Source organism: Coregonus clupeaformis, chromosome 25, assembly GCF_020615455.1.
Source record: "Coregonus clupeaformis isolate EN_2021a chromosome 25, ASM2061545v1, whole genome shotgun sequence".
NCBI classification, from domain to species: domain Eukaryota; kingdom Metazoa; phylum Chordata; class Actinopteri; order Salmoniformes; family Salmonidae; genus Coregonus; species Coregonus clupeaformis.
Window position 1 is genome coordinate 30,203,637 of NC_059216.1, and position 26,770 is coordinate 30,230,406.

Sequence of the window (26,770 nt, forward strand, 5' to 3'; positions counted from 1 at the left end):
AATGAAGGTTGTGGGAAGTGGTGCTTGATGAATTGTCATTTGAATCCTGCAGACATTGTGAATGTCTAAATTCATGAATTGATTTCTCAAACCTCTTTTGAATCTATGTACTCTATCTATATACAGTAGTAACCCAGAGACAGAGTGTTGGTGGGCCTTGGCTATTTCTTTTTCACGTTTGCTTAATGTTGTTGGTTTTTGTCTTGAATCACTGATAACTAAACGACAAGATAATGTGAAATTATTTTCTCTACCAACAGTCATTTTTCATCTTCAGGGCAGAAACCCTGCCTTCCCTCATCTTTCAAGTCTGTTCTAACAGATTCTGCATTTGTGGTGGTACAAAATTAATCTAGGTGTCGGCCAGTGGGGAACCCAGAGATTCCTGTGTGATTTATTGGCAACTTAATTCAATATGGCTTGAGATGATGAACACCATAGAAAGTTGGGAGTTGTGTTATGGAAGTATGGAACTGTCTGCTTCGAGTTCTTTGATATAAAATAAATAACACAGTGACTGAAGGGGACAGAAGTGTTTGACTGGAACGATGCAAGCCAATAGACTATAACCAACCATGCGTCCTTCAATAGGTCATGTGATCTACTGCCTCTGTATAAAGGGCTTGAAAGCATATACCTGAATGCAGTACACTGTAAAGGGGTTAGCATGAATTTGATAGTATTTTACAGACAGCTTGGTGGCAAGTACAATTATGTATTTAATATTACAGTACACTCTACTGTAATATAAATACGGTATCAAAGCAATTACTGTGTAATGACACAGTACAATGCCGTAAAATGGACTGTATTATACTGTAAAAAAGTTAATTATACCGTAATCGGAATGAATGAATGGATGAATGAATGAAATTCATTGAGGGGAGGGGTTTGTATTTCACAGTATTTTACTGTAATTACAAGGGATTGGTGCAAGCAGGTTGGCTGCTAGGAAAAGTGTTTGCTCATTACAGCACATTAATATATCACTTGCACTTCTAGAGGCCTAAACAAAGGCTTCCAAACTGGCAGTATCTATAGTATATAAAGTATATGTGCACAGGTATCTATTTTAAACACATCTATTCTGACACATCTGAGAAATGTGCACCTGCAGTATATTTGTTACACTTACCAGTTCAGGCAGCTGACATGAATAAATCAATTGAAGTAGAAATATAGAGGGGGAATATCACACTGAGCTCTCAGACAGTGTAAAGTGAGGTCAGTGCAGTGTTTGGCCTTTTTGAATATGAGCTCATTTTGTGAAACTATTTCAGCTGCAGAGAGAAAGAGAGAGATCTATCTAGGCCTATTGCAGTGTCTTTCGTTAAAAAAAGGCAGCAATCTGAAAGTCATTCAGCAGGCTGTCTCGTGAGACCCAAGGCCAAAGCTAATCAGAACTTCGACCCACTTCTAAATTCCAATGACTGAATCAATTGTGGTGAGCGTTCCCACTGGAGTAGAGCAAGTCACTAATGGCCAGGACTGACTGTGGATTGGTGTGGTTGGTACTATAGCCCTGTAACCTAGCCTAGGTCCCAAATGGCATCCTATTCCCTTTATTAATTTTTTAGGGTGCCATTTGGGACACAGACATAGACTTAGTCCACAATATGACAACAGTCAGGTGTCTGAGTTGACAGAGGGACCAGGGTCATGTTCAATAGGTCACAACATAGCAAAACATTCTGTGTTCTAATTGACCAAGTGCAGGTAGTCCCTCCCCATTTCAAATAATGTCCTCCTTACTTAACCTGATCCTGGTCTTGCTTGCTTGCTAACTTGCTTATGGCGTCGAATGGTGGTATGCCCTTTCTGTTCTTCCTGGTCAAAACCAATGTCCTAACTTGCTGCTCATCTCCCACCTAGTTTCAGAGTGTTGCAAAATGTGTTGTCCCTATAGAACACAACCCTGGTCCTAACTCCTGTCTGTTATCTTGTCCCCACCAGGTTGCAGGCTCTGAGGAAGGAGAAGTCCCGGGATGCGGCTCGCTCGCGGCGGGGGAAGGAGAACTTTGAGTTCTATGAGCTGGCCAAGATGCTACCCCTGCCCGGCGCCATCACCAGCCAGCTGGACAAGGCTTCCATCATCCGCCTCACCATCAGCTATCTGAAGATGAGGGACTTCGCCAACCAGGGGGACCCACCATGGAACCTGCGCATTGAAGGCCCACCACCCAACACCTCCGTCAAAGGTAAGCTCCTTCTCCACCATGGTCCAACTACCCACAATTTAGTTCAGTTCAGTCTAGTTCAGTACGAACAGTTGACATCAATGGTCCACTCACCTTACCAACTGAACAGTGATGATCAAATCAAATCAAATCAAATTGTATTTGTCACATGTACCAAATACAACAGGTGAAATGCTTACTTACAAGCCCTTAACCAACAATGCAGTTTTAAGAAAAATAAGTGTTAAGTAAACAATAGATAAGTAAAAAATAAAAGCAGTAAAATAACAGTAAAAATAACAGTAGCGAGGCTATATACAGGGGGTACCGGTACAGAGTCAATGTGCGGGGGCACCGGTTAGTCGAGGTAATTGAGCTAATATGTACATGTAGGTATAGTTAAAGTGACTATGCATAGATAATAAACAGAGAGTAGCAGCAGCATAAAAGAGGGGGTGGGGGATGGGGGGGGATAATGCAAATAGTCCGGGTAGCCATTTGATTAGCTGTTCAGGAGTCTTATGGCTTAGGGGTAGAAACCATTAAGAAGCCTTTAGGACCTAAACTTGGCGCTCCGGTACCGCTTGCCGTGCGGTAGCAGAGAGAACAGTCTATGACTAGGGTGGCTGGAGTCTTTGACAATTTTTAGGGCCTTCCTCTGACACTGCCTGATATAGAGGTCCTGGATGGCGGGAAGCTTGGCCCCAGTGATGTACTGGGCCGTACGCACTACCCTCTGTAGTGCGTTGCGGTCAGAGGCCGAGCAGTTGCCATATCAGGCAGTGATGCAACCAGTCAGGATGCTCTCGATGGTGCAGCTGTATAACTTTTTGAGGATCTGAGGACCCATGCCAAATCTTTTCAGTCTCCTGAGGGGGAATAGGCTTTGTCGTGCTCTCTTCACGACTGTCTTGGTGTGTTTGGACCATGATAGTTTGTTGGTGATGTGGACACCAAGGAACTTGAAGCTCTCAACTTGCTCCACTACAGCCCCGACGATGAGAATGGGGGCGTGCTCGGTCCAGTTTTTCTGTAGTCCACAATCATCTCCTTTGTCTTGATCACATTGAGGGAGAGGTTGTTGTTATTCTGTCACCACACTGCCAGGTCTCTGACCTCCTCCTTATAGGCTGTCTCATCGTTGTTGGTGATCAGGCCTACCACTGTTGTGTCATCGGCAAACTTAATGATGGTGTTGGAGTCGTGCCTGGCCATGCAGTCATGGGTGAACAGGGAGTACAGGAGGGGACTGAGCACACACCCCTGAGGGGCCCCTTTGTTAAGGATCAGCGTGGCAGATGTGTTGTTACCTACCCCTACCACCTGGGGGCGGCCCGTCAGGAAGTCCAGGATCCAGTTGCAGAGGGAAGTGTTTAGTCCCAGGATCCTTAGCTTAGTGATGAGATTTGAGGGCACTATGGTGTTGAATGCTGAGCAGTAGTCAATGAACTCCATTCTCACATAGGTGTTCCTTGTGGTCCTCTGTAGCTCAGCTGGTAGAGCACGGCGCTTGTAACGCCAAGGTAGTGGGTTCGATCCCCGGGACCACCCATACACAAAAAAAAAAAAATGTATGCACGCATGACTGTAAGTCGCTTTGGATAAAAGCGTCTGCTAAATGGCATATTATTATTATTATTATTATTTTGTCCAAGTGGGAAAGGGCAGTGTGGAGTGCATTAGAGATTGCATCATCTGTGGATCTGTTGGGGTGGTATTGGAGTGGGTCTAGGGTTTCTGGGATAATGGTGTTGAGGTGAGCCTTTCAAAGCACTTCTTGGCTACAGACGTGAGTGCTACGGGTCAGTAATCATTTAGGCAGGTTACCTTAGTGTTCTTGGGCACAGGGACTATGGTGGTCTGCTTGAAACATAAATAATATAATAATATGCCATTTAGCAGACGCTTTTATCCAAAGCGACTTACAGTCATGTGTGCATACATTTTTACGTATGGGTGGTCCCGGGGATCGAACCCACTATCTTGGCGTTACAAGCGCCATGCTCTACCAATTGAGCTACAGAGGACCACAAACATGTTGGTATTACAGACTCAGTCAGGGACAGGTTGAAAATATCAGTGAAGACACTTGCCAGTTGGTCAGCGCATGCTTGGAGTACACGTCCTGGTAATCCGTCTGGCCCTGCGGCCTTGTGAATGTTGACCTGTTTAAAGGTCTTACTCACATTGGCTACGGAGAGCGTGATCACACAGTCATCCGGAACAGCTGATGCTCTCATGCATGATTCAGTGTTGCTTGCCTCGAAGCGAGCATAGAAGTGATTTAGCTCATCTGGTAGGCTGGTGACACTGGGCAGCTCGCGGCTGTGCTTCCCTTTGTAGAAGTAATAATTTGCAAGCCCTGCCACTTCCGACGGGCGTCGGAGCCGGTGTAGTACGATTGAATCTTAGTCCTTTGTTGACGCTTTGCCTGTTTGATGGTTCGTCGGAGGGCATAGCAGGATTTCTTATAAGCGTCCGGGTTAGAGTCCCGCTCCTTAAAACCAGCAGCTCTACCCATTAGCTCAGTGCGGATGTTGCCTGTAATCCATTGCTTCTGGTTGGGGTATGTATGTACGGTCACTGTGGGGATGACGTCATCGATGCACTTATTAATGAAACCAGTGACTGATGTGGTGTACTCCTCAATGCCATCGGAAGAATCCCGGAACATATTCCAGTCTGTGCTAGCAAAACAGTCCTGTAGCTTAGCATCTGCGTCATCTGACCACTTCTTTTATTGACCGAGTCACTGGTGCTTCATGCTTTAGTTTTTGCTTGTAAGCAGGAATCAGGAGGATAGAATTATGGTCAGATTTGCCAAATGGAGGGCGTGGGAGAGCTTTGTATGCGTCTCTGTGTGTGGAGTAAAGGTGGTCTAGAGTTTTTTTTCCTCTGGTTGCACATTTAACATGCTGGTATAAATGAGGTAAAACGGATTTAAGTTTCCCTGCATTAAAGTCCCCGGCCACTAGGAGCACCGCCTCTGGATGAGCGTTTTCCTGTTTGCTTATGGCCTTATACAGCTCATTGAGTGCGGTCTTAGTGCCAGCATTGGTTTGTGGTGGTAAATAGACAGCTACGAGAAATATAGATGAAAATTCTCTTGGTAAGTAGTGTGGTCTACAGTTTATCATGAGATACTCTACCTCAGGCGAGCAAAACCTTGAGACTTCCTTAATATTAGATTTCGTGCATCAGTTGTTGTTTACAAATATACACAGACCGCCACCCGTTGTCTTACCGGAGGCCGTTGTTCTATCTTGCCGATGCAGCGTAAACCCTGCCAGCTGTATGTTATCCATGTCGTCGTTCAGCCACGACTCTGTGAAACATAAGATATTACAGTTTTTAATGTCCCGTTGGTAGGATATTCGTGATCGTAGCTCGTCAATTTTGTTATCCAATGATTGTATGTTGGCTAATAGGACTGAGGGAAGAGGCAGATTACCCACTCGCCGTCGGATCCTTACAAGGCACCCCAACCTTCGAGATGATATCTCTCTTTGTCTGAGCGTTAAAATACTGTGACATTAAAAGGATACTTTGGGATTGTTGATACTTCCTCAGAGTCAGATGAACTTGTGGATTCCATTTGTATGTCTCTGTGTCCAGTATGAAGGAAGTTAGAGATAGATTTGCGAGCCAATGATAACTAGTGTTAGCACAATCACTGTAATTCTATGGGTATCAGCTAGCTCTGGGGAAGTAGATAAAGGGCCTCATTGCCAAAATCAAGATGTATCGCTTTAAGGTTATACTGTAAATTCAAATATTATGTGAGGTAAAATGTCAACAGTAATGACAGGATTAAGGTAATTTTTCATGTTTTACTGTACTCAGCCTACACACAATATTAGACTGGTAGGGAAAGAGGCACTCTGGTGACTGTTGTCTGGTCACAAATATTCAAAATGTAAACATTTAACTTTGATAAATGTAGCTTTGCGCCTAGTACATGCAGCAATACTGAATCCAAATGTAACTGAATTTGCCTTTGAAATTGGGTATTTGTGCAGTGCACTTAAAGGAGATACAGCGCTGTATATTTTAAAAGGGTATGCTGGAGTAGGAATGACCGTAAAGTAAATTGCAGAAATGTTCAGTCAATGCGCACTGTTTGCTCTGCACACACACACACACACACACAAACACACACACACACACACACACACACACACACACACACACACACACACACACACACACACACACACACACACACACACACACACACACACACACACGCCTTTGAAAAGACACATGCATTTTAATGAGAAAATGTATATGGCATAATTATTTGGGTTAGAGCATGCTGCTAGATCTCCTGCTAACACAACTAAGACCTATAGCCAACACTTTGCATTCAATCAAAGATGATTACACAATGCTGCCAGGGGGATTGAACCACCAACGTTGTACATTTGAATATTTTAATGACTACACACACCAAGGTGACGTCTACCCTACCTCTGTCTACCTCTGTAGAACAATGCTCTCTCTTTCCGCTGCATGTTCTGTCCTTCCATCCTATCCACAGACAGATAATGCCAGTCTGAATTGAATCACTAACTCACCACATTTTATTTGCACTACATTCTGAAAAGAGTGGCGTATTGATCCCATTCTTTTTGTTGCTGTGCATCGCCGGTAGCTAATGGAGACGGCTGACCATCTCCCTCTGCCCATGAATCAGTGTTATTTCTGAATAGGCTACATTAGATGAGCCTGACCCGGAGCTTCCACAGCTTCCAGTGTACCAGACACACAGCTGGTTGAAGAGCTTGGTTTACAGATGTCACACACACACACACACACACAAAGGAGCCAGGTTTATCAATGCACTGCGTAATATGGCAGGGAAGGAGTGGTTAGGAGGGAGGGGACATATGCTGGGTTATTGTATCAGAAGAGGGAGCGGAGAGGAAAGGCCAGGATCATTTCTCTTCAGGGTTGTTTGTGCAACACAGATCAAGGTTAGCCGCACACAACAGCAGAATAATATTGTTTCTGATACATGGCCGGCCCAGTTCATTTGGCAGGCCCAGTCTCTCAATCAATTTGCCTTGTGCCTTAACATACACACCCGTGTAGGTGTTACCATGAATATGTTATTATATGAGATTTGCTGGGGGAGAAAACTGAGCCGGCTTCTGACAAGACATTTCTACTTAATAACTGATGATTGTAACCTTTAGGGAAATCTCAGTAGCACTGTGCCGGTTTTGCAAATTCACTCTGGCTTTAGGATTATTCTTTCTTTTTTTTTTCTTCTTTTCTTTTTTTTTTCAGAATAAAACATGGGTTAGAGCTGGCATTTGGATGGCGGTGATGTCTGTCTGAGTTGCCAAACGTCCTTAAAACCAGCCGCTAGTGTGAGGAAGCTCGGATAAGTAATAAAAGCGGTAGCCGATATTACTGGCATCGGAGCTAAAAGAATTTGACCTCCACTTCTGTCCAAACGCTGTTGATTTATTATCCTAACTTCTTGCCTCTCCTCTCTCACCGCTCTCCTTTCTCTCCTCTTTGCCTTCTAGTGACCTTTACTGTAATTGACCCATCAACTAATTTTTCCCGAGCGTTTTAACCGGAATTTGCTAGTCTCTGTCAGAGGCGGTTCACATCTGTTGAAGGACACTGCACAAACAAGCATGACCTTTCGCTTGTTTGGCGGCTGGCGCACGCCTCCTGACCCCCTCCAACCCCTCCACCACCTGGCCATATTATTATTCATGCATGCAGAGCAGAGAGGAGCAGAGCAGAGAGGAGCAGAGAGGAGCAGAACAGAGAGGAGCAGAGCAGAGAGGAGCAGAGCCGAGAGGAGCAGAGCCGAGAGGAGCAGAGAGGAGCAGAGCAGAGAGGAGCAGAGAGGAGCAGAGCAGATAGGAGCAGAACAGAGAGGAGCAGAACAGAGAGGAGCAGAGCAGAGAGGAGCAGAGAGGAGCAGAGCAGAGAGGAGCAGAACAGAGAGGAGCAGAACAGAGAGGAGCAGAGCAGAGAGGAGCAGAACAGAGAGGAGCAGAGCAGAGAGGAGCAGAACAGAGCAGAGAGGAGCAGAGAGGAGCAGAACAGAGAGGAGCAGAGCAGAGAGGAGCAGAACAGAGAGGAGCAGAGCAGAGAGGAGCAGAGAGGAGCAGAACAGAGAGGAGCAGAGAGGAGCAGAACAGAGAGGAGCAGAACAGAGAGGAGCAGAGCAGAGAGGAGCAGAGCAGAGAGGAGCATAGCAGAGAGGAGCAGAGAGGAGCAGAGCAGAGAGGAGCAGAGCAAAGAGGAGCAGAGAAGAGAGGAGCAGAGAGGAGCAGAGCAGAGAGCAGTCACCAAAATGCCACACTTTATGAACAGCAAGAAATCAGATGGCTCAACAACAACAAGAGACCGTCTTGCACCAATCATATTTGTACTATACAGTACATTAAATGTCTACCTGTTTACTCCGTGGTTTTCTGAATTTTTGTAGGACATATAACGATTTATAATTTGCTATCGGAATCCAAAAGGTGAGAATTACTTCACTGAAGGATGGGGGAATTTGTCCACGTGACTGACTGTGTCAACTGAATAGGCCACAGTGTTGTTTGGTATCCAATGATAGCCTTGTGTTAAATTAGGGGTCAAGTCTAGTCTGATATCAAACATGAAGTCCTCCTTACTTCAGAGTCTGGAAAGGCTGTTTCGATGTTGACGGCGCGATGCGTTGATAATGAAGGGGACTGTGCTTTTACTGGTTGGTTCTCCTCGGGAGGCAGGTAGCCTAGCGGTAAGAGCATTGGGACAGTAACTGAAAGGTTGCTTGTTCAAATCCCTGAGCTGGCAAGGTGGAAAAATCTATGTGTTTGCTCAGTTTATTGCATTAACAAACAACCTCCAGTCCAAACCAGTGACTGAAAGCGCTTCCTCGCTGTGGGTCGCATCAGCCAGGCTATCAAGGATCATCTTCAAAGAGGAACCAACCAGAGAGGCTGTCTGTGTAGGCTTGCCCTATTTGATTTCCATCAAGCTGTGCTTGCTGAGTGTCAGTCCCCTGAATGGGCTCAGCCCCCTGCACATTAAGACTCTTAGATTATGTCCCAAAGGGCACCCTATTCCCTAGGTAGGGCCCTGGTCAAAAATAGTACACTACATAGGGAATAGGGTGCCATTTGGAACAAAGACTTAGTTGTGTTAATTACAGAGAGAAGAGAAGCAGCAGTGGGATTTCTGTAGTTATGATCCATCCAGCCCTTTCAGATTTGACGGTTTCAGTACTTAGCCTGCTGCTGGAGCTAGTAGTCTCCTCCATTATGGCTGGAATGACCAAACATAACTTATTTTACATGATGGCAATATGTTTCCCACTTTGACGTTTTTCAAAGGAAAATGTTCCATATCAGGAAATGCAAGCCAAACAAAATGTATATGAAGTTTATACTGTTTATGGTTATAAATAAACATTAAGTTCATACATATGAAAATAATTCGCTTTAGAAATGATGTACATTCTTTTTTATAATAAATTAAAAGTGGACCACTGTGCACTTCTCACAAGTGTTGTACCTGTCACTTGGTGATTTTCTTTCTTAACTCGGCTGTAAAGGAACTATTAAAAGAATGGAATCAGTGCCAAAAGCCCATGTACTTGCTCCAAAGGACACCGTTTTGTCAGGGACTTTTCACATTGACCTTGAGGTGTCTGAGGTCTGCTGCCTTCTCTACTGCACAGTCTAGCCTCCTCCCTCCCTCACTACCCAGCACTATATATATTATATCAATCCTTTTTCCACCAAATAATCAACTCCTTCCCATTGCCACTACTTGGGGGATATTACCAATTTGCCAGCCACCTGATCAAGGGGGTAATGTAATATGAACTACTATAACTCTACATGTCAAGTCGTGTTAAACACGTTATCTGGTTGAAGCCTTTGACCACCTGGCAGAGCGATCTAGCTGTAATCCCTAAGTGGCCCAGTCCCTCCATATGAAGTGCTTTTGGGTGAGCAGGTTGGCGCTGAAGAGGGCACTGATTAAAGTACACTTTCCCTGTTGCCCATTGTGCCACGTGCATTGTTGATGGTAATGAGGGAATTAATGGTGTGCGTCCCAAATGGCACCCTATTCCCTTAATAGTGCACTACCCTTTTACCAGAGCCCTATGGGTGTCCCTATGGGCCCTGGTCAAATGTAGTGCACTATTAAGGGAATAGGGTGCCATTTGGGACGCAACCCCATGGTGTTTGCATCACAATGGGCACTCAGGACACAGAAAATAAATTTGGCATTAATGCACCTTTTGGAAAAATGGCAGCTTGTATAGACACACACAGCTAAGTTAGTGTATCATAGTAGAGGAACTGCATGGACTAAACAGCTTCCTATATTTCTCTCTCAATTAATATATGGATAGTAATTTGCCCAGCAGTGAGTGTGAGATGTTCGATTCCCCAGTCGTGGTGTAAGAAAAATTGAATGACAGTGAGCAAAACAGCAGTAATTATAAAAGTAATTACTAAATGCTGATGATGCCCATAGGCTTTGCATAACTAAATTTAGAAGAGGAAATTGCTTTTGGCTGCATTGGAAGGCTGGTGGGCATGTTTGTGTTATTTTATTTATTTATTTTAGTATGCACAACCAAAGAAAGTAATTGCCATGGAAACAATTACTTGTACACCTTTTTGTGGGCACAAACAGCTCCGGGAAGCATTGTTGTTGAACAATGTGTTTTAATAATGGAGAATAGTATAGTCACTTTGTTTATATTTCTTAACAGATAACAATTAAATGAATACGAGTCATTTTCTTAGTAAATAAGACATTACTTTTTTACAAGACGTTTTCTCTGGGACATGAAATCACATAGATGTTTGGATGTTTGGTCTTTCTTAATGAAGGGTCTCTGTGTGCTACTGTGTAACTATGGTCCTAATGGCCTATTTCACTCATCAATGGAGACAACAAAGCAAAGGTTGCCACTTGCCAGTAGCTTAGTAGCTATATGAAACTGCACTTCAGAATGCCCCCCCCTCTCTCTCTGTGAGTGTGTGTGTGTGTCTGTGTATGTGTGTGTGTGTGTGTGTGTATGTCTATGTGTGTGTTTATGTTATGTGTGTTTGTATGTTGAGTTATTTTTTTTAATGAACTTGTATTTTCAGAGCATTACTTCCTACACAACATGATTACTGTAAACTTTGTTTTTCAAAGAAATTGGAGACCCTTGTGGGACTATTGTGAAAAGATCAAGAGTTAAAAGCATTTATTTTATGACAGTACATGGCCTACTGTAGCTGCGTTAGTTGCTCATGTAACTAGACACTATACCTTGCGTCGGTGGGCTCAGTAATTAGTGCTTCTGCAAATGGTCCAATAATGGAGAAATAAATCAGAGTGACAGTTGGAATTAATATGGAAAGGCTTGTTTCTAGCGTTGTGACTGGCCGTTTAGTCAGCTGGAGCTAATACCCACACAAAGGGGTACAAATCACCACTGTGGGTTTACAGTATAGAGCCCAGAGTAGAGCAGAGCACTGCTTTCACATGGCCCTCTTACATTGCCCAGCCATGTAGGTCTCAGCTCTCTGCTGTAGCCAAGGTCCTTATCCCAAGGACAATAACAGTCGTTGAAAATAGTTTAAAGACTTGTCGATAAATCAGAAAATACCGAGGTGTAGCCTAAACTGAGAAATTATGCAAAAAATAATGAAATTGTGTAGGATCCAGTAAGAGTAGTTGCAGTAAGCTACGACAAAGGACTGAAATATGCTGTATGACTGTGGTGGAGGAGTCATTTGGCATTGTACCGTACTGGACTGTATTGGCCTTGTCGCTCCTTACCTGCTTCACAGCAACAACCTCAGTCAGTAGAACAGGCTAGACAGATGACAGGCTGCTCTCGGGATTAAGTGCAGTGTCTAAAAGCACAGCACGAAGGCTCAAATCAAGTGAAGGACATGTACCATTACAACTAATGTTCTTAATAATCTTGTTAGTCTCTCTCAGTACCAGACAAATGGAACATTATTGGCTTATGGAGCCTGCAGTAAATAATTTAGTTTCCAATATTCAGCCTGCTTTGACAGTAAATTAAAATGACATGAAAATAGCTTGTTGAACAAAGAAAGTATCCAATAAAATGTTAATGGCTTGACTAAGGCAGCAGTAATACGTTTCATAATTAAACCAAGTTGTCTTGGTAGCTTTACAACCCTTCGCATGAATCAAAATGTCAAAAATAATTCTGTGATATTGTTGCTTTTAAAACATTACAGTGCCAATATCCTTTGACTGGGCAGATCTTCCTCTGTGTGTACAGGCTACTGTAACATGGTGACCAGTCAGTCCGTCACTTCACTATTAATTTATATAAACTAAATAATGTTGGCTTGCTCTTCTCTCACCACCTTTACTGTTGATTTATCCCTTTAACAAAGGTAAACTCCAGCGTTGACTAATGCACCGCTACGTTAATGGATGGGTGCAAAGAGTAAGGAGGGCAAGAGAGAGAGAGAGGGCGTAGAGGAAGAATGAGAGTGCAAGAGAGAGGGGGAAGAAAGAGAGAGCGAGATAGAGTGGGTAGAGGGAGAGATAGAGTGAGAAAGAGAGAGAGAGAAAGAGAGAGAGAGGGCGTAGAGGAAGAAAGAGAGTGCAAGAGAGAGGGGGGAGAAAGAGAGAGCGAGATAGAGTGGGTAGAGGGAGAGATAGAGTGAGAAAGAGAGAGAGAGAAAGAGAGAGAGAGAGGGCGTAGAGGAAGAAAGAGAGTGCAAGAGAGAGGGGAGAGAAAGAGAGAGCGAGATAGAGTGGGTAGAGGGAGAGATAGAGTGAGAAAGAGAGAGAGAGAAAGAGAGAGAGAGAAAGAAAGAGGGGGTAGATAGAGGGAGAGATAGAGAGAGAAAGAGTTAAAGGGAGCGTGAAAGAGACAGAGACGGAGAAAGCGAGAGAGAGAGAATGAATGAGAGAGAGATAGAGGGAGAGAGAAAGAAAGAAAGAGGGGGTAGATAGAGGGAGAGATAGAGAGAGAAAGAGGGAAAGGGAGCGTGACAGAGACAGGGAGAAAGCTAGAGAGAGAGAATGAACGAGAGAGAGAGAGACTTTAGGTACTATGTCAGGTGAAGGTCAGAGAGGGCTCTGGCCCCTGTGTTTGTGACGGTTCCTCCCACTCATACAGGACACAAATGACTCCCCTAATCATCCAATTTAATCGCACCATTTTCTGCCCCTCAATAGCCAGGCCTGGGCTTAATCACTCTGTTTGCTTGCTGTCGCAAAGACCCTCATATCGAAACCAATGAATTTCTACAATTTAAAACGCATACAGCGGGGGGAGTTCGAGGGGGATGCGGGCGGCGATAGAAAATACATTGGCAGGGGTCTGAAAAACCAGCCAATTCATGCGTGAAGCATTTAGCTATTGCCATCTCAACCCATGACTAACAGTTTTCGGTCACCCGTTTCATTTATTAATGTCTATAATAAGCCCCTCTCTGATAACAGCCCTCTCTAAAAGCATTTTCTCTCTCTCTGTCTGCCTCGCTAAAATGTTGTGGTGTTGATATAATTTTGCCCGGCGCAGATTAAGCTTGAGGACGAAGGTGAATTGACTGCACCTGCCCTTTAATGAGTAGTGATAACAAGGCCGGTGGCAGGGGCATGCACAGTGGGGGTGTGTCCCAAATGGCACCCTATTCCCTACATTCCCTATGGGGCCTGGCCAAAAGTAGTGCACTATATAGGGAATCGGGTGCCATTTGGGATGCAGGCTGGGATAGCGTTGGACTCCACATGGCAACTTCATTGTCATTGTGTTGATGTGTTGGAGTCAGGCAGGGAGAGGAGAGGAGTGAGCATCACCCAGCCCTTCTGAAAGGCCACAGAGTGGGGGGACAGGAGGTTCAGCTTCAGGGTGCATAGACAGACGGATGGACCGACGGGCAGGCAGGCAGACAGACAGACAGCTCCTCAGTACAGTGTCCATGAGGTCACCACCATTGGGACCGCAGCCCAGTCAATCAACAGATAGCCCAAGGCCTCCAGCACAGCTTGGCCCCCAGCCTCACAAAACACACACACACAGATACACACGCACACGCAAATACAGACACATAGACACACACACACCACTATCTCCCTCCTGACCACAACCAGCCTGTGCTAATGAGAATGTATATGTATTCATGAATAAAACATGAAGTCATTGTTTTTATTGTTAAGGAAGCCGCTTCGCTACTAGTAGCTAGAATGTTGATGCTGTCCTCTGCTTTGAAGTCTCTACCTGAATTTGTAAGCAACGTTTTGATGATTTATTGTAGCCGTTTTGAACAATTACACATAACATAGCCTCTGTGTCACCCTCTCCCCCTCTCCAAAACATCTAAGTAGGATAGTAGTTTAGTTTAAAGAACATCACTTAATTTAAGTTCCACCAGTCTCCAAGGACCAAAAGATTAATTTACGGTTTCCTGTCAATCATTTTCTTGAATATACACTTTTTGTAATTGAATTAGTGTGAGGAGGGAGGGGGATTTGGGAAATGGAGTTATATGGATTATAGGGTTGATAGCGATAGGGTTGCAAATTGAGTTTTGAGTCCTTGTCAAGAAGTAGATTTTGAAAGCAGTCCAAATTGCATTAACCTTGGAAGAGAGAAATAATAATAAACATACTGCACTTTTTTCAAGACATCAACAATGTAGATTTAGGATTAGAAATGTATGTGTCAATGTATTTAGTGACATTACACTGGTAGGCCTACAGGTAAAACAAAGCTAAATGGACGAGACATCATCGTGTGAGTCCCAAATGCCACCCTATTCCCTATATAGTGCACTAGAGAATAGTGTGCCATTTGGGATGCAGATATACATGTACTGTAGTTCTGTACCAGTGTGTACTCTCAGAGCAACACGCCAAGCCAATTTCTGGTGAAGAAGAAAGATGTGGGCATCATGAGAAGTCGTCTAAACCCTTCTTTAGAGGCGTTGATCCCTATTGTTTAGCTGGGGTCAGGAGGAGCATGTTCTCCTGATTAATAACATCTTTCTTTTCTTCTCCAACGACTTGTTTGGGATGTCATCTATGAAGGAGATGCATCTCAGCAGTCAGACAGAGCACTGAGAGAGCAGCAGTCTAATTGTCCCAACTAAAGTGTCACCCCCCTCCTTTTCCTCCGTTTTTACATCCTCTCATTTGTCTTAACACAGCAGCGATCAGTGTTCCTTCCTGCCTCTCCTCTCTGCGCCGTGGCAACGAGACACCAGAAACACACACACTAACGCCGTAAAGGAGCTGATGCCATTAAATGATATCAACATCAAGGCGGCAGTTTGATTTTGATTTGGGGGGGGGAATGGGGGGGAATGGGGGGGGGGGGTGCTACGGCATTTTCAAATTATGCAGATCCCTTAATTAAACTCTGCCAACGAGTTGTTTGACGTTTTTTTTGTCTGTAGCCTAGCCTATTGGTCTGCTGGAATGTGCATGTCTTTGGATGTTACACAGCTTTCTCTAGGCTCTCAGTGTAATATACAGTGGGGGAAAAAAGTATTTAGTCAGCCACCAATTGTGCATGTTCTCCCACTTAAAAAGATGACAGAGGCCTGTAATTTTCATCATAGGTACACGTCAACTATGACAGACAAATTGAGAAAAAAAATCCAGAAAATCACATTGTAGGATTTTTTATGAATTTATTTGCAAATTATGGTGGAAAATAAGTATTTGGTCACCTACAAACAAGCAAGATTTCTGGCTCTCACAGACCTGTAACTTCTTCTTTAAGAGGCTCCTCTGTCCTCCACTCGTTACCTGTATTAATGGCACCTGTTTGAACTTGTTATCAGTATAAAAGACACCTGTCCACAACCTCAAACAGTCACACTCCAAACTCCACTATGGCCAAGACCAAAGAGCTGTCAAAGGACACCAGAAACAAAATTGTAGACCTGCACCAGGCTGGGAAGACTGAATCTGCAATAGGTAAGCAGCTTGGTTTGAAGAAATCAACTGTGGGAGCAATTATTAGGAAATGGAAGACATACAAGACCACTGATAATCTCCCTCGATCTGGGGCTCCACGCAAGATCTCACCCCGTGGGGTCAAAATGATCACAAGAACGGTGAGCAAAAATCCCAGAACCACACGGGGGGACCTAGTGAATGACCTGCAGAGAGCTGGGACCAAAGTAACAAAGCCTACCATCAGTAACACACTACGACGCCAGGGACTCAAATCCTGCAGTGCCAGACGTGTCCCCCTGCTTAAGCCAGTACATGTCCAGGCCCGTCTGAAGTTTGCTAGAGTGCATTTGGATGATCCAGAAGAGGGTTGGGAGAATGTCATATGGTCAGATGAAACCAAAATAGAACTTTTTGGTAAAAACTCAACTCGTCGTGTTTGGAGGACAAAGAATGCTGAGTTGCATCCAAAGAACACCATACCTACTGTGAAGCATGGGGGTGGAAACATCATGCTTTGGGGCTGTTTTTCTGCAAAGGGACCAGGACGACTGATCTGTGTAAAGGAAAGAATGAATGGGGCCATGTATCGTGAGATTTTGAGTGAAAACCTCCTTCCATCAGCAAGGGCATTGAAGATGAAACGTGGCTGGGTCTTTCAGCATGACAATGATCCCAAACACACCGCCCGGGCAATGGAGGAGTGGCTTCGTAAGAAGCATTTCAAGGTTCTGGAGTGGCCTAGCCAGTCTCCAGATCTCAACCCCATAGAAAATCTTTGGAGGGAGTTGAAAGTCTGTGTTGCCCAGCGACAGCCCCAAAACATCACTGCTCTAGAGGAGATCTGCATGGAGGAATGGGCCAAAATACCAGCAACAGTGTGTGAAAACCTTGTGAAGACTTACAGAAAACGTTTGACCTGTGTCATTGCCAACAAAGGGTATATAACAAATTATTGAGAAACTTTTGTTATTGACCAAATACTTATTTTCCACCATAATTTGCAAATAAATTCATAAAAAATCCTACAATGTGATTTTCTGGATTTTTTTCCCTCATTTTGTCTGTCATAGTTGACGTGTACCTATGATGAAAATTACAGGCCTCTCTCATCTTTTTAAGTGGGAGAACTTGCACAATTGGTGGCTGACTAAATACTTTTTTTCCCCCACTGTATAACCCTCCCAGCAAACCGGAAAAATTCCCCAATCATTGGCTAAGATTCCCATTAAGTTCTAGTTAGGATTTTATCTAACATTAGTTTGATGAATGTAAAAAAAATTAAAAATAAACGTTTTAAATAAAATATCATTGGAATGTTCTCCTAACATTCACTAAAATGTTGTGCACAACATCTGTAACAACCACCACAGAACATTCCCCAAACGTTAGGTTTCCAGGTAATGTAATGTTTTTAGAACATGCTTCCGCAGCAAAATGTGAGAGCAACGTTCTGGGAATGTTCTTACAACAGCAGGTGATTTTTTTTATACAAACATTGTATAATCATCAGCACAACTGGACAGTTTTTGTGTTATTAGAACATTTGCGGCAACCTAACGAATGCTCTGGGAACTTTCGCAGAACCAATTTTTGTTTGCTGGGCTCTCAGTCTAGTTTTGGTGCAGACCTCATAGATGAAAATGAGCTTAGTCTGTATCATAAAGTCGTGGCAAAAGTGAAACTACCCTATCCACAAAGACAAAGACAACAACAGCAAAAAACGTTCATGGGATGTTGACGTCATGGGATGTTGACGTCATGCAAGGTTTGCAGGGAAGAAATGATGCACTATTGCTGAAGTATTGCAGTATATTTTTCTTACAGTATAACTTTAGTTTTAGGTCAAAGTATAGAGCCACCACACAGTGGAAACAAACTCTGGTAGTATTTCATTACTGCGGTGAGTAGAGTACAGCAGCAGCAGTGTTATCTATCCACCTCTCCCCATCAGGATAAAGCCCTGTAGGCCTATCATCCATTCCCATCAGTACAGAGTACAGTCTGTCTTAGCTGCTCTATGAGAATCATAAATCACACTGTACTGTACCTTGTTGGGACAACTCCAGTTCTCTTCTGCTGTTCTTATCAGATATCTCCCCCATCTCACCTCAGGACCAATGGCTAATATCAAAAAGCTACAACTCCCTCCATCTCTCAACCAGACGTACTGTAGCCAAAATCATTTCATGTATTATTTCATTCATTTTCTTATGTTATGTAAAACCGATTTTACCCCTAGTCAAAGGGATCAGACTATAAATATCCCGTCTCCGGCTGTGTGAATGTGTGCAATGATTATCTACCCATGGCGTCGTTCAATGTCTCTGTTGACATTATATGGCAGTGGGAGGCGGGCTAGATTCAGATTAAAAACCCAAACAGGCATTGTGAAATGACAAAACTCCATACAAGATTCATGATGATTCTCTTGTCTTCCCTTGGACAAGAACAGCTTGAGGAACCCAATCCCAATAGAAAACGAAAGAAAGTACTTAATTGACAATTTCTTGAAAATGTCTGAAGGCAAAAACAAAATAGGGCCTTAGGTTTCTGAGGGCATAATAAGCCGTTTCTCATCACTCTCTCTGTGATTGAGCCTATACAAAATCGATTTATTTCTCTGGGTAACTCAGAATAATTGAAAAACAGACAACGTTTGGTTCCAATTTACCAGCAATAAAGTTGTAATAGGAGTTTCTCTGCAATTTTACCCTTAGTGCACTCATTCTAAAGAGCAGTATTTTGCCAGTCGAACAAATAGCATCACTGGAGCTTACAATCAGTAATAGTCCCACATTGATGCTCACATTAAACTTGTTAAATCAATTCTGTGGACACTTTCTAAAGTGGACTGTCTGTTTGCTCTCTCTATCTCACTCTTCTCGCCCAGCCTACTCATACCCTCTACAATGTATCAATCACTTTCATTCCCCTCCTAATGATTCAGGCCTTTTAGTTTGTAATTATTTATGTTCTACAGGCGTAGATATCTGAGTGGGATGTGTATTTATAGGCAGGCCTAATGCTCCTGATGTACCTACATGTTTATAATGAAAATGCACGACATGACATAGTTCAACGAGAGTTATCTCTGATGGATTTGTGTACACAGACAGAAACATCACCTTAGCTGGCTACTTTGGCCTCCGCCCGCCTTTAGAAGAACAGCTCTGTAAACAAACAACACCCACCCATCCATTAGTTGCCCTGTAACAGCTACCTTGCTGAATTGCTTAGATTTTCAACAATGCATTATATACATTAAGTGCACAAAACATTAGGAACACCTTCCTAAAATTGAGTTGCACTCCCTTTTTCCCTCAGAACAGTCTCAATTCGTCGGGGCTGGACTCTACAAGGTGTCGAAAGCGTTCCACAACGATGCTGGCCCATGTTGACTCCAATGCTTCCCAAAGTTGTGTTAAGTTGGCTGGATGTCCTTTGGGTGGTGGACCATTCCTGATACACACAGGAAACTGTTGACCGTGAAAATTCCAGCAGCGTTGTATTTCTTGACACACTCAAACTGGTGCGCCTGGCACCTACTACCATGCCCTGTTCAAAGGCACTTCAATCTTTAGTCTTGACAATCCATGTCTCAAATGTCTCAAGGCTTACAAATCCATCTTTACCCGGTCTCCTACCCTTCATCTACACTGATTGAAGTGGATTTAACAAGTGACATCAATAAGGGATCATAGCTTTCACCTGGATTCACCTGGTCAGTCAGTCTATGTCATAGAAAGAGCAGGTGTTCCTAATGTTTTGTACACTCAGTGCATAATCTAGACAATGCATTGCTCTAGTCTCTGAAGTGCACATTACTTGGAAAATGTTAGAGTCAATATCGTACTGTTACTTGTATTCTTATTTTGATAAGCGTTAACACCTAGCCCCATCACACCCTCACCAGATAGTATGGAATGCCCTTTGTCATTCTTATTTGAACCCCACCAATGATTTCTTTGTTAGTGTCTTGTTTTATTTTATTGTTATAAACAAATGACCTTGGCCCATATATATAATGTGCAGTATAATTACATAGGTGCCTTTTTATTACAGTCCTTAATGTGTATCATCATCAGCAATCCAAGCTATATGGTTACAGTAGGTCCTCCATACACACAGTATACTCCCATGATCATGTGATACTATATGGGTGAGCCAGGGTTCAATTTGACGTCATATCTACTTCACACCAGGAAATGGAAATGCTTGGTTATACTCTAGTGTTGTTATACGTGTGTAGCTAGCTGTTTGGTGTGTGTGTGTGTGTGTGTGTGTGTGTTTGTGCGTCCGTGGTGTGTGTGTTGGTTCATAGGTACAGTAATTAAACTGTCTGTTTGACCCAATCCCATTCTGCCAGGCAGGCAGCTGGCTGCTGATGTATTATAGAGACATTCAGCTAATCGATTAAAAGCGCAGAGACAGGAGAGATGTCTGACAGCACTGTACTAAAATGAAATTAGTCAGAGTCGCAGGCGGGTGACGGGGTGTGGGTAGGGGGGTAATGCAGCGAATGGCGGCCACAGGTGACCGGCCCCCTCTGGGACTGTGGTACAGGGGCTGCTGGGTAGAGGGGACAGCGTGTGCTGAGCCCCATGTAATTAGGATAGCCGTGTTTCTACAGGATTCCAAATTATCACCAGAGAGAGGGAGAGAGGGGGAGAGAGGGGGATAGGGAAACAAGAGGGAGAGAGAGAGAAAGAGAGAGAGAGAGAGGCAACTTGGATAAACAGAAAAAAGGGGTTGGGTTGGGGGGAAAAGGGAAAAATCAGGGGGATGCGCTTTCGAGCAAAACTTGGCCTCCATCCAGTGTGGCTGAAATTACACGAAATTATTCAGCTGCCGGGGAATGTGAAATCACACTAATTGCCTTTTGAAGTAGCCTGTAGCTGTGGCTGGAAAGCCAAGGCTGGCCGCAGCTCTGCCTGACTGTTGTGGAGAGTGCAGAGCACCTCAATCGATTTCACAGCTGATATTCCTCAGAATCAACACTTATTTTACATTGCACGCTGGGGCCCCTTTTAAATGTAAATTTGGTGTAAACTGCACTTGTTGGTTGGTCCTCGATACAAACAAGGCAGGAGGGTGTCGGCATGCAAACATTGAAATAAGCAGAATGTATTTATATTTACTTCCAAAGAAAAATAGAAAACGCTGCCTGTGCTGCTATGGTCTGAAGGAGAGTAAACCTAGTAACCAGCACTGGTGTTTGTCATCCGGAGACTAGAGAGAAAATAGTGCTGAAAATACAGTTAGCCTAGCGGTTAAGAGCGTTAGGCCAGGAACCGAAGGTTTGAATCCCTGCATTGACTAGGTGAAAAATCTGTGTATGTGCCCTTGAGTAAGGCACTTAACCCTAATTGCTCCTGTAAATTGCTCTGGATAAGAGTGTCTGCTAAAATGTAAATGTATAACACTCTCTTGATGATGCAGTTTGTTGCAAAACATAACATCATACAGTAGGTTAACAAAGGATTAGTGAAAGGATAGTGATTAGGGCCTCACTGGCATGACAAACGAGCTCTTCAAAAATAAAAGTTTGTTGTCATGCAGCTAGCACTTGCCTCGTGTCACCCACCAACACTTTGAGCATCGCAGTATGGGCACCGTGGTGTGTATCAAAGTGCTGCAGTTACAGAAGACAATAGAAGCCTGGACTTCATTTGAATGGGAAAAAGTCCAACTGCAAGTATTTAGCCAAGCCGCCTCATTAAGTTCTCTATTGATCTCTTTTTATTAGCCTTTGCAGTTTAGCTTTCAACCATTTTTCTGCATACTTTATATAACTGAGTGAGTGGTCGCCTCCCAAATGGCATCTTATTCATTATATAGTGCACTACTTTTGACCAGGGCCCATAGTCAAAAGTAGTGCACTATGTAGGGAATAGAGTGCCATTTGGGACAGTCAGTGAATTAGAGCTTTTTTTTATTTATTTATATAATTACTCCTAGTTTAGGCAACACCGGCTACACCCTCCCTTAACACCCCAAAACGTTCCATTAGGTCATGCTGTCGACAAAACGTGAGTAATTTTATCTCGTTCCAAAAGGCATAATCACAACAATTACAAACCACTTTCTGGAGGGGTGTCACTTCTAACGCTGAGATCACCACCAGTCTGCTGTTCCCTAGCAGCTTCAAGAGAAAACTCTCTGTTGAGCGCCGTGCAATAAAGGCCCAGTTTGAAATCATCTAAAGCGTGTTTGGAACAACACAGAACTGTGTCTAATGTTGAAACACCTTTTCATTCTATCCTGTTTGTGACAAACTGTTCTCTCTGTGTTAAATCGGCTAAAAGAAAAACACCAAAACAAAAAGCACAGTCCTTCTCAGAGGAAACATTTGATGGTGTTGTTCTGATGTGTTTGTGTTGTGTTTCTAGTAGGTGTTTAAGGGCTGCGTCCAGAATGGCACCCTGTTTACTATATACTGTAGTGCACTACTTTTGACCAGGGTTATACTTATTTTGATCAGCACCCTATTCCTCCTTGTGTGAATCCGAAATGGCATCCTTTTTCCTATATAGTGCACTAAGTAGTGCACTTTATAGGGAATATCCCTGGTCAAAAGTACTGCACCATATAGGGAATAGGGTTCCATTTTGGACACACACAAGACATACCCAAGGAGTGCTGCACACTAAGTAAGATAAGAACATGCATATTCCAGATGGTTAATTAGGGGGACAGGAAACTGGTGTCACCTCTATGGGCTTGTCCTTAATCAATACATGAGAGGTAGTGTGGATTTTACACACACATACACACACACACACACACACACACATCCTGATCACCAACAACAATGAGACAGCCTATAGGGAGGAGGTCAGAGCTGGGGCCAAACTTCCTGCCATCCAGGACCTCTATACCAGGCGGTGTCAGAGGAAGGCCCTAAAAATTGTCAAAGACTCCAGCCACCCTAGTCATAGACTGTTCTCTCTGCTACCGCACGACAAGCGGTACCGGAGCGCCAAGTCTAGGTCCAAAAGGCTTCTTAACAGCTTCTACCCCCAAGCCATAAGACTCCTGACCAGCTAATCAAATGGCTATCCGCACTATTTACGTTGTCCCCCACCCCCCCCTATTTTACGCTGCTGCTACTCTCTGTTTATTATCTATGCATATTACCTAAATTACCTCGACTAACTGGTGCCCCCGCACATTGACTCTGTACCGGTCTCCCCTGTATATAGCCTCGCTATTGTAATTTTACTGCTGCTCTTTAATTATTTTGTATTAAAATGTTTTACTTAACACTTATTTTTCTTAAAACTGCATTGTTAGTTAAGGGCTTGTAAGTAAGCATTTCACTGTAAGGTCTACACCTGTTATATTCGGCGCATGTGACAAATACAATTTGATTTGATTTGATTTGATATAATTTTGTGAATTCAGGCTGTAAACATTTCTCACCTTCAGGCCCTTAGCACTGTCTACAGCAGTAGGTACTAGGACCGCTGGGGGTACTTGGCCTATCCACAGGGTGTACTTGAGAAGACTCATGAGACCATAGGCTTACTGGTAAAATGCACCTCAGGGTTACTTCAGGGGTACTCTGGGCAGAGCAAAACTCTGTTGGTGGTACAGGGTGTCATACATAAACACACCAAGGTTACCAAGGTTACATCACAGCATTATCTCTCCATTTCAAGTTAAACACACACCGAAAAAGGAAGCTTTTCTCGTCTGATTAGTCGGATGGTAGCTAGGTGGAAAATACCTCTAGACACAGAGAGGCAGAGGCCGGGGCCCGTGAAACGCGTTTGTATTCGCCTCATTACCTTGCAAAGTCAGCTGAGGAAATGCTAGGCGCACCCCTGCTACTCCAGCTAGCGCCTGGCGAGTGTGTTTGCTGACATGCATATTCCCCTCTGTGCTAATGAGCAGACAGCTAGGGAAGGAGTTTCCTTCTGCTCCCAGCCCAGCGGCATGGTGTTGCTCTGCTCTGCGCTGGGTGGGAGGACTGGAGGTAGGCTGGGTGGGAGGGCTGGAGGTGGAGGTTGGAGAGTTGGAGAAGCTGCAGGGCTGGAGATGAGGGCTGGGTGTGGGGGCTGGAGGTAGGCTGGCGGGGTGAGGTGTTGGAGGGGTGTGTGCTCCGGAGCCGAGGCTTCTGTGCCCCCATGCAGAGTTTCCCAGCTCTGATGTGACTTTACTTACTTACTCCTGCTGATGATGCAGCTGATCTAAGAACCAACACTCCTACTAGTCTCCCATGTCTACTGAACTGTAGGAGACATGACCCACTTCTCAATTTGTCCACTCATCAACTTGGCTCATAAGGCTTCTTAAATTGCTGCCTTTTCACAATAATGTTCTACTTTTAGTTGTTTTAAATCCCTCCTTAATCCCTCTGATAATTATATCCTCTTTACCCTTGAGACTGCATTTAAGACAATACATACTATTAGGTCCCTAAAATTAGCATAATATTCATCATTAGAATCTAGACATGCTGTCTTCATTTCTGTCTCAGAAATGTTTCCTTGTTTACATGTGGCTCAGGACACAAGCCAATACTACTGTCCTATTCTGCCTTTCCTGTCCTCTCCTTAGCACATGATAAAATGCTCGCCCGTTGCCTCAACCAATCATGGTTTCAGTAGAGCAGTTAAACTATTTTATGGCAGGCACCCTCAAAGCTGTAGAGTCTTAAATTCTCCCTGTAATGGTAGATTAATTTCAGGCTGCCTAATGCAATCCAGGACAAAATACTTTAAACTCGTTTGGGGGGTGTGGTGGAGTGAAGCAATCCGTGCACAATAGTAATCTCTCAGCAGGAAGAAAAGAGAGAGAGAGACCTGAGAGAGTGACCTGTTGCCACAAAAAAAAGGCAACCAGTGGAGCACAAACACCATTGTAAATACAACTTACAGTATATTTATCTGTTTATGTATTTTCCCTTTCGTACTTCAACTATTTGCACTATGTTACAACACTGTAAATAGCCAATAATATAACATTTGAAATGTCTATATTATTTAAAAAATGTTGTGAGTGTAATGTTTCATGTTCATTTCTGATTGTTTATTTCTCTCATTTATTTATACTGAACAAAAATATATATGCAACATGCAACAATTTCAAAGATTTTACGGAGTTACAATTCATATAAGGAAATCAGTCAACTGAAATAAATTCATTAGGCCCTATTCTATGGATTTCACATGACGGAATACCTTTTAAAAAAGGTAGGGTCGTGGATCAGAAAACCAGTCCGTATCTGGTGTGACCACCATTTGCCTCATGCAGCGAGACACATCTCCTTCGCATAGAGTTGATCAGGCTGTTGATTGTGGCCTGTGGAATGTTTTCCCACTCCTTGTCAATGGCTGTGCAAAGTTGCTGGATATTGGCGGGAACTGGAACACGCTGTCGTACACGTCAATCCAGAGCATCCCAACATACTCAATGGGTGACATGTCTGGTGAGTATGCAGTATGCCATGCAATTGTGTTCACTGTCTGTAGTTTATGCCTGCCCATGCCATAACTCCACCGCCACCATGGGGCACTCTGTTCACAACGTTGACATCAGCAAACCGCTCGCCCACACAGCGCCATACACGTGGTCTGCGGTTGTGAGGCCGGTTGGACGTACTGCCAAATTCTCTAAAACTACGTTGGAGGCGGCTTATGGTAGAGAAATTAACATTCAATTATCTGGCAAAAGCTCTGATGGACTTTCCTGCTATCAGCATGCCAATTGCATGCTCCCTCAATTCTTGAGACATCTGTGGCATTGTGTTGTGTGACAAAATGCACATTTTGGAGTGGCCTTTTATTGTCCCCAGCACAAGGTGCACCTGTGTAATGATCATGCTGTTTAATCAGCATCTTGATATGCCACACCTGTCAGGTGGGTGGATTATCTTGGCAAAGGAGAAATGCTCACTAACAGGGATGTAAACAAATTTGTGTACAGCATTTGAGAGAAATAAGCCTTTTGTGCGTATGGAACATTTCTGGGATCTTTTATTTCAGCTCATGAAACATGGGACCAACACTTTACATGTTGCGTTTATATTTTTGTTCAGTGTATTTCCCTTTTGTTAATTGTCTATTTCACTTGCTTTGGCAATGTAAACGTATGTTTCCCATGCCAATAAATCCCTTTCAAATGAATTGAAATTGAGAGCGAGAGCGAGAGAGAGAGAGAGAGAGAGAGAGAGCATCACCAAATCTCAAATGGAACTGTTTCCCTCAGCTAATTTTCGACCAAGGGCAAGTCTTTCAGGGTTCTGTGCAATCTTTTTCTGCAACACACAAACAGTAGCTACAGTACTGCAGAGGGCATGTATTCACCAATGTCTTTTTAGTGTTAATAAAACCACTAGCTAGCTGTACACAGAGGGACATAACAAGTGGACGAAGATCAGAGCTACAGTATAGTCCTTGTTTTACCTTCAGCATGCTAGCAGATACCCATATACTTCCAGCAATTGCGCTAATGCTATCCCTTTAAGATGGCTAGACAACCTCATCATGCAGTACAAGGAGGGATAGATAACTTTAAACAATACCTATATTAAACAACAGAGAGAATGAAAGAATAAGACTGCTAAAATCATACTGTACATTAAATTGAATCAAAATTATAATATGTACTGTATGTTTAATGTGGTGCTGCACTGCTGTAACCTTACTGTACTGGACTGT

At 43.6% G+C, this 26,770-nt stretch overlaps 1 protein-coding gene across 7 annotated transcripts in view; it reads left to right on the plus strand.

Moving 5' to 3' along the window:
• Positions 1–26,770, plus strand: part of LOC121539513 (neuronal PAS domain-containing protein 3-like) — a 316,876-nt gene that overhangs the window by 115,601 nt on the left and 174,505 nt on the right. For all 7 annotated transcript variants that reach the window (XM_045207543.1, XM_045207545.1, XM_045207546.1 and 4 more), the window contains one exon: positions 1,954–2,198. In XM_045207543.1, the coding sequence (XP_045063478.1) occupies positions 1,954–2,198 (245 nt within the window). The remainder of the gene's footprint in view (positions 1–1,953; positions 2,199–26,770) is intronic.